General features: G+C 42.6%; 1 protein-coding gene across 1 annotated transcript in view; it reads left to right on the top strand.

Annotated features, from left to right (window-relative positions):
- Window positions 1–11,638, top strand: part of ADAMTS5 (ADAM metallopeptidase with thrombospondin type 1 motif 5) — a 43,254-nt gene that overhangs the window by 286 nt on the left and 31,330 nt on the right. The window contains exon 2 of the mRNA XM_007466502.1: window positions 1–989. Within this exon, the coding sequence (XP_007466564.1) occupies window positions 1–989 (989 nt within the window). The remainder of the gene's footprint in view (window positions 990–11,638) is intronic.

Genomic DNA, 11,638 nt, shown 5'->3' with positions numbered 1-11,638 from the left:
CCGCCCAGCCCAGCCGCAGGCAGGGGGAGGAGACGCAGGAGCCGGCCGAGCCTCCCGGCCTCCCTCACCCCCTGGCGCCGCAGCGCAGGAGCCGCGGGCTTGTGCAGAACATCGACCAGCTCTACTCGGGCGGCGGCAAGGTGGGCTACCTGATCTACGCGGGCGGCCGGAGGTTCCTCCTGGACCTAGAGCGGGATGGTTCGGTGGGCGCCGCTGGCTTTGTGCCCGCTGGAGGCGGGCCGAACGCGACCCGGCGCCACCGGGGCCACTGCTTCTACCGGGGCACGGTGGACGGCAGCCTCCGCTCTCTGGCTGTCTTTGACCTCTGCGGTGGTCTCGACGGCTTCTTCGCGGTCAAGCACGCGCGCTACATCCTAAAGCCGCTGCTGCGCGCGCCCTGGGCGGAGGCGGAGGCCGGGCGCGTGTACGGGGACGGGTCCGCGCGGATCCTGCACGTCTACACCCGCGAGGGCTTCAGCTTTGAGGCCCTGCCGCCTCGCACCAGCTGCGAGACCCCCACGTCCCCGCCAGGGCCCCGTGAGCACCCCCCGGCGCACAGGAGCCCGGACCGACGCTGGGCGCTGGCCCCGCAGCTCCCGGACCAGTCAGCTCCCTTGTCCGATGGGAGTCAGAGACCACAGACGTGGTGGCGGCGGCGGCGGCGCCGCTCCGTCTCCCGGGCCCGCCAGGTGGAGCTGCTCCTGGTGGCCGACGCGTCCATGGCGCGGATGTACGGCCAGGGCCTGCAGCATTACCTCCTGACCCTGGCCTCCATCGCCAACAAGCTGTACAGTCACGCCAGCATCGAGAACCACATCCGCCTGGTCGTGGTGAAGGTGGTGGTGCTGGGCGACAAAGACAAGAGCCTAGAAGTGAGCAAGAACGCGGCCGCCACGCTCAAGAACTTTTGCAAATGGCAGCACCAGCACAACCAGCTGGGGGCTGACCACGAGGAACACTACGACGCGGCCATCCTGTTTACTCGGGAGGTAGGTCCCGCCTGGGGGAGTGGTTCAAGCCCCGGCGTACGGAGGTAGGTAAACGGGACAGCCTTGTTGACAGCCTTGTTTCTCCCACAAACCGCATGCCCCATGGGTTTGCTTCCCTGCTTCTTGCAGGAAACCCAGCCAGCCTCTAGCTCTGCTCCCGTATTCGGGATAGAGCCGGAGCAATTGAAGCCTTAAATGACCAAGACCTGCTCACACAATCAGTCCAACAGGCAGGATGTCTCCGGTCTGAGATACGCAGTCATAGATGGGTAAATATGGTAAAATGGAGCTAGAATGCTTGGGGAAATGTGCGTCGTTAAATGAGAAAAGGGGGAAAGCAAGTTTGCCTTTGGAATCAGGGATCATCTACTTTCCAGTGAACCCAAAGATATAACTTTGTCTAACCTAATGGCAAGGGCTGATGATTCATTCACTGTAGTCACTTTTATCCACCATCTTCCTTTGTAAACGTCCATACCTTCTTACTTGAACCCCTTTCAAGACATAAGTCAGGGGAAGGCTTTCCAAAGGAAGGACTTATTTTCCAGTCTGGCTTCCTAATGGAGTTCTTACATACCCAGCTTGGTGAAATCTTGCTTCCTTGGATGGAAGGGATTGGGGATGGCCAGGAGGATATAGAAACCCAATCTTGTGAGGTTCCTTAGCAACTCCTTTGCTTGGTCCTCCAATGCACGGCAAGAACTGCTCCGGGCTCCACAGCTGCCAGTCAAGGGTCACATCCAGCTTGCATGTTTGGGTTTTGGATGAAAGTTTCTGAAGCCCCAGTGCGGAAAGATCTGGGCAAAGAGTCAAGACATGAAGGAATGTTTTCCCAGGATTTCCCTCTTTTAAGGAAGGGGGTTACAGGAAGGGAAAAAATACTGATCTTTATAGGCCCAGAGGTTCTGGGAGGAACACAATACCTATGTAGCCCGCCACAAAAGTGTGACATTCAGATAGAGTCTGGACTGGTTTTGAGCTTGTTTTGCTCAGAGCTTTGAGCCTCAGTTTTCACAGCTCTACTCTGATTGGCGGTTTTGAGTCATGCTTTCAGATGCCTGGTAAGAATGAACTTTGAAAGCTCGTTCTTTAAGTGTTTGAGATCCATCCAGGATAGAGAGAAGGATTAGAAGCTTTGAAATATTATGCAAAATCATGGTGCAAAGGGAACAACCAGAACTAGGACAGGAAATTCAATGATGGCTTGCAGGAGGTTTCAGAATCACATAGCTCCACCACCTAATTCTCCTATTTTTACTAAGGCACCTCTGGTATGAAGGAAAAGTGTTGATAAATTTGGAGTGGAGAAACACTTGTGGTTCACGGGGTGGACACAGATGTAAACCACATGTAAATAAAGATGCCAGAGGGCAGCAGTTTAGGGAGAAGTGGGCGACGCACAGTGCTTTGCACAATGGAAAACCTTTCTCTTCATGAAGTGATCTCCTGGAAACCATCCTTTAATTTTTCCGCACAACATTGGTCTTTAAAACGGAAGAAGATTCAGTTTTGTAGCCTTCCATATGAAGTGAAGTTCTCCTGTAAAACTATCCCTTTTTTATTTGGTTTCCAAGTCTTTGTTTTTCTTTCTTTCTTTTTTTGGTTCACAACTTTCCATGTCTGGATTTCTTGCTTTGCTACATCACTAGGGGCTGCCAAGGAGGCTTCAGAGAGTTTATGGAAGGAAGTTCTCTAAAGACTGAAGAAAAAATACTTTTGTAGGCATACTACTGCAAAGTGTTCACTTTGAACATTTTCACGGTTCACTTTCATTTTTGAATAAAAATGCACATTCCATAAACATTAATAGAAGACCCCAATACTCCCTATTTCCTGCCCCATAATTTTCCTAATTGCTTCTTAGAAAAAAAGGAAAACTAGTCAGTGATTCAAAGTGATCTGTCTGTTGCTTTTCCTGGATTTGTTTTTTGTTTGGGTAGTTAATGATTCCTATTTTCCAAGCTTTGAAATATATCAGTTCCTTTAAATAGATAAAGCAAGGGGGAAATAAGTTAACATCTATCTTAATTTTAATAAGTATTATAAGAACATTCATTTTTCAAACTAGTCTACACATGGAAAATATTTTACATGGGCCCTCCCTGGCCTCCTTGCCAAGCAGAAGCATACTTTTAGTAAAATAAATCTCATTTAGTTTGTGGTTGGCCCTCTGGTATATACATCTAACTTGATGAGAACCAAATATTTGAAGAGCATATTATTATGAATGTGTGCACCTAATTTTAAAAGCACAATTAATTAGGGGGCTGCGGAAAATATTACAAGACTCATGTAGCATTCATTTGAGAGTACTTTAAAATATAATGTTAAACTCCGCCTAATACTTCAGAATGTGGAAACCAAGAGAGCTAGAGGAGAAATGATCTGAGATCTTCAGTTTCATGGAAATCAGATATCTAGGACCTAAAGAAAAACTTTCATGGCTAATTTTTTTCAATGAGAAATACCCGGAGTTGGCACCAGGATCTACTTTTACATCTCTGTTTTGAATGTAAGAGGTACGTTGCTTAGCAGCCAGACGCCAAGCCATGAAATCCATATTTTGATGGGCTCTGAGCACTGTTCAAATTCTGTATCCAGATGTCTTCTCCTAAATTGCTTGTTTTTCAGGCATGAAGCAAATGTGTGAGGATGTTTTCCACCCATGTTGACTAGCCGAGGGCACCTTGAGTGTTATGTCTAGGAATCAGCAGAATAGTGCTAGTAATTCATTTATCAAAGTAACAGGCTTCACTGTCAGGACTGTACCCCAGCACAAGGCGCTGTCCTAATTAGGGAAATATAGCACCAGTCACTTTTTTGCAAGAGGAGCCATTTTCATTCCAGAATGGCACTTAGGCTGGAATTCATACCACTTCTACCATCAAACAGTAGAAACCTGATCTCCCCAGGACTTATGTTTGCTTTCCAGAATCCTCTTCTGGTTCCTGGCTTCCTCTTTTCTTTTAAGATAGTTTCCTTAAAGGCACACTCCTAAATCCATTTTGGAGATGATGCACTCTCCTTTAGAAACGAAACACCTACCTGCTTGAGAAAAAAAGTGGGAAATTGTTTAACATTCCCTGTCTATGACCATACCACCCTGAACATGCCCGACCTCATCTGTTTAACATTCCCTCACCCCTGCACAACATTAATGAAAGCTTTACTTTTTCATGGCTTGAAAGCATTGGATTGAAACTGAACCAGCTACGAGACTATATAATAAAAAAGGTTCATTCATTTTTCATTAATCATCAGTGTGCCAGTTAACAGGCAATTGTGTGTCAGCTAACACCTCACTTCTATATTCTGCCTTATTTTTTTTTAATTTTTATTTTGTATTGGAGTATAGTTGATTAACAATGTTGTGTTAGTTTCAGGTGTATAGCAAAGTGATTCAGTTATACATATACATGTATCTATTGTTTTTCAAATTCTTTTCCCATTTAGGCCATTACAGAGTACTGAACAGAGTTCCCTGTGCTATACAGTAGGTCCCTATTGGTTATGTATTTTAAATATAGCAGTGTGTACATGTCAATCCCAAACTCCTAATCTGCATTCTGCCTTATAATGTTGTGGTGGGGACTCCACCCAGAATTAACAGCTGGCTCCTTGCAAGGTTATGACAATAGGGGGCCCTAGAGGAAGACTGGAAGCTTGAAAGAAGGAAACAGCTGTGCTTTTTCTTATTTGCTTGTAGACTGGATCGACTATTTCAATCACATATTTGAGTTCAAATCCCATTTAAATTCAAAAGCAAGCCCTTATCAAAAGATCATAGCCGATAGGTCAATTCTAACCAATAGAAGGCTAAATATCTAAGAAATGGGAAGACTGGGAGCAGATTCAGCAGCTCAAGTTGACATTTTAAAAATAAATTGTGGGGCTTCCCTGGTGGCGCAGTGGTTGAGGGTCCACCTGCCGATGCAGGGGACACGGGATCGTGCCCCAGTCCGGGAAGATCCCACATGCCGTGGAGAGGCTGGGCCCGTGAGCCATGGCCGCTGGGCCTGTGTGTCCGGAGCCTGTGCTCCACAACGGGAGAGGCCACAGCAGTGAGAGGCCCGCGTACCACAAAAAAATATATATATAATAATAAATTGTGAATTGAAAATTGCCGAGAGTAGGTCTTAAAAGTTTGCATCACCAGAAAAAAATTTTAACTATGTGTGTGATGGATGTTAACTAGACTTACTGTGGTGATCAGGTTGCAATATATACATATATTGAATCATTATGTTTTACACCTAAAACTAATATAATGTTGTAAGTAAATTATATCTAAATTAATTGTGAAGAATATTATGTAAAATCTGAGGTCTATTAGATGAGAGACAGTAAACCACAGCACACAGGACATATTGTCTTCCTCACTTTCAGCACCTGCCTCTGGGCATCCCCTAAGTGTGAGACACTCATTTAGGGAGCTGAAAGCAGCGAGATGGAAAGTACCTGGTCCCTGCCCAGCCCAGCTTATCACAAGGGGAGAGGAAGCAGATATATGCATAAATCAGCTAATGTTAGGAAAACTCTAATAAATGCTGTAACTAAGCTATAAACAAAGGCTTAGAAAGGAAAAAGGAAGGAAGAATCAATTCTGCCTCTGTATCTTTATACAGGCTTCATTGTAAATGTAGAATTGAATTGGTCCTCGAAGGATGGACAGATTTGATTTGGATTCAACCACCTTTTATTGAGCATTTCATAAGATGCTACCCATAGTCATAAACCATTTTATAATTAATCCTTTCAACGGTCTACAGCCATAGTGACATTATCATAAGTTGACAGATAAGGACATTCATACAAAGAGAAACAGAGATAAACTTCTCAGAGTGACAGCTGACAGGTGGCTGAGAGGGAAGTTCGTCCTGTCTAGTGGTCTCTAAAATAAAAATATTACAGCAAATTTATTCAAACATTCAATATGTTTCTAATAGGCAAAGAGGGATGAAGAGCTTTGAAAAGTAGCCCCTTTCTGAAGAACCTATTCTAGGAAACAGACAAGGAAATGAATAATTGTTATACAGTGTGATGACTTTTGTAATAAATGTGGTCATTAAATGTCATGGAAGTACATTAGAAGGTAGCCTAACCCATCTGAGTTCAATTTGGAAGAAAGAGGAGAACTAACCAGATCTATAAGGAGGAAATAGGCATTGCAGACACACCAAACTAATAGTGCAGTGGCCCAGAGGCAGCATGGTAATTCTGGGAAATATAGGGGTTTAGGTATGGTAGGACAGACGGTATGAGAGTGGAAAGGTGATAGATTTGTCTAGAGAAGATGATAACAACCAGCTTATAGAAGAAATTCTATGCCATGTGTATTAGTCTTCTTGGGCTACCATCGCAAATAGACAACAGAAACTTACTTTCTCAATTCTGGAGGCTGGGAAGTTCAAGATCTAGGTTTCAGCCTATTTGCTTTCTGGTGAGAACTCTCTTCCTGGCTTGTAGACTGTTACCTTCTCACTTTGTGCTTACATGGTGTGTTTGAGGGGACAGGGGTAAGAGAGAGTTTTCTGGCATCTCTTCTTAAAAGGACACTGATCCTATTAGATCAGGGCCCCATCCTTATGATTTAATTTAACCTTAATTACCTCCTGATAGACCCAATCTCCAAATATAGTCACGTTGGGGATTAAGGCTTCAAAACATGAATTTAGACAGTGGCAGGGAACACGATTCAGTCGGTAGCATAAAGAGTTTAAATTGTAAATTAAATTCAGTGGGAGTCTACGGAAAGGGCATCAGAAGGAAAGCAGCAGTGATCAGAGGTGTGTTCTTGAATGAGCCTTCTGGCCTAAGTAGTTAGGCTAGAGCCTGCGGGAGCCTTTACAGACTATTTCGGTAATCTTCAAGGAGAGACTCAAGATGGTCTAAACTAAAGCAGTGGCATTAGAAATAGAGAGGCAGGGGTCGAGTCAATAAGTGTTAAAAAGAAGTGGATTTGAGTAAATTAATCCCTTCTAGCAGGAGGAATATTGGGGCTAAAGTTTGAGCCGAAAAAGTTGGGGAGATATGCAGGAAATAGTGGACAAAATGGATCAAAAAGGAGCAGTTAAAGCTGACAAGGAAGCCTGGGTTGCATTGTGCAAGGTTTTAAATGCCAGGCTGAGGTTGGCATGCCTTTTAAGTTGTGCAGGAATGGAGGAGTCCTATAAGATCTGGGTTCTAAAATGTAATTGACTGCAGCATATAGGAAGGGAAGTCACAGGAGACGAAAGGACCATTTAGAAGCCTTAGGTGATAGTCCAGGCAGGAAGGAACAATGGAAAGAACAAGAAAGAGAGGACATCTACATGAGGCATTTGGTAGATGGAGTCAGTGACTTACAGTGACTGATCTGATGCGGCAGGTGAGAGACAGGCAAGTTAATGATGTCACCAGGTTTCTTATCCATCACTTCCAGTTTCTTGCTTTCTGGAATTTCTTTCTCAGTGCATTTTGCATTTTTCTGTGCCTCTAGATTATTGAATTAAACCAGATATACCACAGAGAGAAAGACTGTGTTATTTGTTACAACCAAGGAATTTGCTTGACCAAGTAGAGATTATGAATGTAAAAGATAAGAGTAATGTCGGGGGAAACACAGGTGATGATTTAACAGCACCTTGGTGAAGTAAGTTCAGGAATTGGAGTGTTTAGATATAGGTTTGAATTGCAGCTCCACCAGTCTCAAGCTTCTGATTTTGGACACTAATGACCCCTGAGCTTTAATTTCTCCATCTATTAATTGAAGTGTTTTCCCTTAATCTCAACATGTGTGTAGCTGGAACAAACCCATAAACCACCTGGTCCAAGTTCCTAATGCTATTGATGAAGGAAAGTAGTCTCAAAGCATATAAATAATTCACGCAATGATTCTAATTAATAGAGTTGAATTTAAAGCATCACTATCTTTAATCAGCTTCCATCTCCATTCTCCAGAACGACGACTCTTTTGAGCATCCATTCCCCTCAATCTCCAATGTGCTCCATCTTTCCTTTCTCTTCTTCTTATCTCATATTTACCAGGATAAGTTCCCTATCTTGGAACTCCGTGCCCAGGCTACCTTTCCAGCTTCCCCTGTTCATCCTCCACCAGGTCTATCCTGTACTCCAGCCACAAGAAACGTGTTGTCATTTCCAAAACAGACCCTGCCTTTTCCCACCCCTGATATATTCACGAGTCTTTCCTTTTTTGAATACCCTTCCTCTAACACTGTCAGACTCCTTTTCATCCCTCAAGATCCAGTGAGCTCCTTTGAAACACCTTTATTGATGCCCCCAAGGAGAACTTGGCAATTCCTCTTCTGAACTCCCTCAGCAATCTGTTCAGTCTGCTTCCTTCTTGACATGTCTTGTTTTGCTCACTAGATCATGACATTTCTTAAGGGTCAGGATCAGATCTTATTGTATTTATTCACCACACCGTCAGCACTTCACACAGAGTCTGGCAGGTTGTGGACACGCAATAATTGTTTTAGGAATAAGTGTACCTGGATCCCTTGGTCCCTAATCCAGCAGAGCTCCATGTTTTTTGTGTTACCTAGCTGTATCCAGAAGCATGGACAGACTGCAGAACATGGGTCATTGTCTTGGTTGGCCTAACAGACCCTATTAATGTAGTTTCTGCTGAGGTCCAAATCAAGATCTCTGCTATTGGGGGCTGCTGTTTAGGTAGCCCTAAATCCCTCTTCACTAGGAATCTGGTAGACAGATAGGTAGATACCTGAGGCTAGTTAAACCCTCTTCTCTGCCCGTCCCTTGAGCTCTGAGCTTGTCCTAACCAGGGGGTAATATCTGCAGAAATAGAAGATGCTGCTATTTAACTCCAGATTCCCCCATACAAGGTACCCTGCCTTCATTTTGGCTGCCGTTACCGCAGCTGTGATGATATCTGCTCTTATCAGCCTTCACGTTTCCTTCTTTCCCTCAGTGCATTTATGCTGCCTGAGAGACCAATCTCCCATCAAGACTAGAAATCCTGCATCTCCTGTTATGCCTTCCACTTTGCACACTCACATCGGCTTAGTTCATTTTCCCCACCCAGTACCGACCACTGGGATTTTCCAAGTTGTATTAGCTTCTGGGCACTTGCTTCTCAAGGTAGCAGACTTTGCTGGCTCCCTCCCCGACCCCACTCCATCCACAAGAATAGGTCTGATGTACTGTGAGTCCTCCTAAACTTCACGATAAGTCACAGATATGGCCATATTCATGATCCTCTAAATGACCACCCTTAGTCACCATGTCAGTGACCATCCTGTCAAGTCTTCGTTGGGCTTGCTGACTATCTCGGCTCTATTTTAGGTACAGTGTCCCAGTCCTGCCTTCTGGCCAGGACCACACCACAAACCCACCAGTTAAATCTCTGCATGCTCTTGCAACCCTTACGTTTTATTAAATCTTCCATTGCATTGTTGTCTACACAACATCAATATCATGATAAGATATCAATCCTGCATAAAACGAACCATCTTTAACATAGCAGAGATATAACTTCTCTTCAGATTTACACGGACTAAGCAGAAGAATTCTTGACAGCACTTTTATTTTGTTTGCCTCTTATGTGGCTACTGTATGTGATTTACATTTCTTTAGTATCCCCTGCTTCCAGATTTGGAAGATAGATGGATGGGTGGACAGATGGAGAGACAGACAGATAGATAAATGCTATTGCCCCAATGGTGTCTTTACTCTTTCTCTGAATTAAAAAAAAAAAAAAAAAATTCTATAAACTTCAAATAAGGTTTGCACCTGTAAATGTTATAAATCACCATCAGAAAATAGACATGAATGTGATGTGCTGTATTCTTAATAATTTGATGCACAAGTTGAGTTTTAATGCAATGGAGTGAACATTGCCTCCCAAAGAAATACAGGCATTCATTGTATAACTTGAGGAAGAAACCATAACTGAGCTGCCACGGTTTGAAATTGCATGAGTGAAGTGGAAAGGTTGCCCGTTTACATAATTACAGTTACAGAAATATCGTCTGTGGCTATGCAGTCAAGGGTTTAATCAGTGTGATTAAAAAAATAACTGCTTCTGTTCATTATTTTGTCACATGTACAAATTTCCGTGGCAAAGGGCCAAATGCATTTAATGCAATTCAAGGATGACAAGGAGGTTTGATGGGCTCTAATGAGCAATTGATTAGCAGTAAACAGAGAGAGATTAAGAATCCACATTAAACTCTATTCAGAACAAGAGGGCCATTTCCATTAGCTGTGGCTGTTCATCCGAGCTTATTAATGAAGTAAGGAGTAAGAAGGGGAAACAATTCTTCGGTTTTGTTATTTGAACCCCAAATTGTGAAGATAAACATAAAACACGGTTTAAAATAATATGCGTGTGCAGAAATAACCCACGGTGTCCAGTAGTTCACTTACACCATGACCTGGGCCTTTGGTCTTAAAGCTACTAAAATGACTGGGGGAAAAATGGATTAAAACATGTATTGTACTATATAATTAACTCAAAGACTGATTGTTATGCAAAAGTGTGTTCCAATTTCAATTTTAAAAACTACTAATTTGTTCTCAACAGCTGTAATTTGAGATCCCATGGATGACATATGAGGATACCCAGGAGACATTGGGAGGCTATTGTTGGTTTGGTGACTGGATTCACCAAGGCTACTTGGCTGAGATTTCTACTGTCTGCAGCTATAATAATATGGCGGCCACAGTGCAATTCATCACAGCTGGTATCTCATAATATACGGAACACAATAAGGACCTGAAAATGTACTAGGGAGATCGTAGGGTATACCTCTTAAATATTATTCACCTTAACTGGACTTTTATGCAGCTTTTTATGCAGAGAAAAGTTAGAAGAGTGTGTTGACATTGACTAGGCGGCATTAGTTATGTAGTAGTAATATCTCGTGCTGGCTTCCTGCAGTCTGTTGAGGTCTTGCTAGCATACAGCATATTAAAGGTATGTGACAATGTTCAGTAAGGCAAAAATCTGTATAGGATAACCATCTTTTCTCTTTGTCCTGGGAGAATAAAAATATTAACTCCATGTCATCAAAAAATAAATAAATAAAAAATAAAATTATGTGAGGTCTACATCGCATCTGACTATATGTCAGAATTCACCTCAGTTAAGCAAATGTTTGTTGAGTTCCTATTATAAGTCAGGCATTGTGGTAGTTGGAGATACAAAGATAATAACTGCAACAGAGAGAACACTTATTTCAACTAGTAAATAGTCATTTTTCACAGTAATTAATATTTTTTAAAATTCTTCTGCAGTTATTCACTTATGGCTTTTGCTTTGCATAGAAATATATATACTGTCAATTAATTTTCATTGAAAACAGGAGTCAAATACAAGAAAGTCTAATGTCCATTAATACTCAAATAACACTTAATGGAAAGCTTATCATTACAAATCTATCATGTCAAAAAAATTGGCTTATATTTTCTCTATATGCTTCGTAATTTAAAATTGTCTTGTTGATGTCTCTTTCATCTAATTTGATCATAGTAACCACTAGAGAGGTGTGATCATGTTCCCCTATGAGAATCTCTTAAAAGCTATGCAATTTCTCTCCAGAAGAACATGTATGCTCATTTATATAAATACAGTATATTACATATATTTTCTGAGAATTGATCAGGTTGAAAAACACTAAACACTGTGG

The sequence above is a fragment of the Lipotes vexillifer genome, unplaced genomic scaffold, assembly GCF_000442215.2.
Source record: "Lipotes vexillifer unplaced genomic scaffold, Lipotes_vexillifer_v1.1 scaffold340, whole genome shotgun sequence".
Taxonomy (NCBI): Eukaryota; Metazoa; Chordata; class Mammalia; order Artiodactyla; family Lipotidae; genus Lipotes; species Lipotes vexillifer.
The sequence above is the reverse complement of the archived record's forward strand: the minus strand, read 5'-3'. Positions and strand labels throughout refer to the sequence as shown.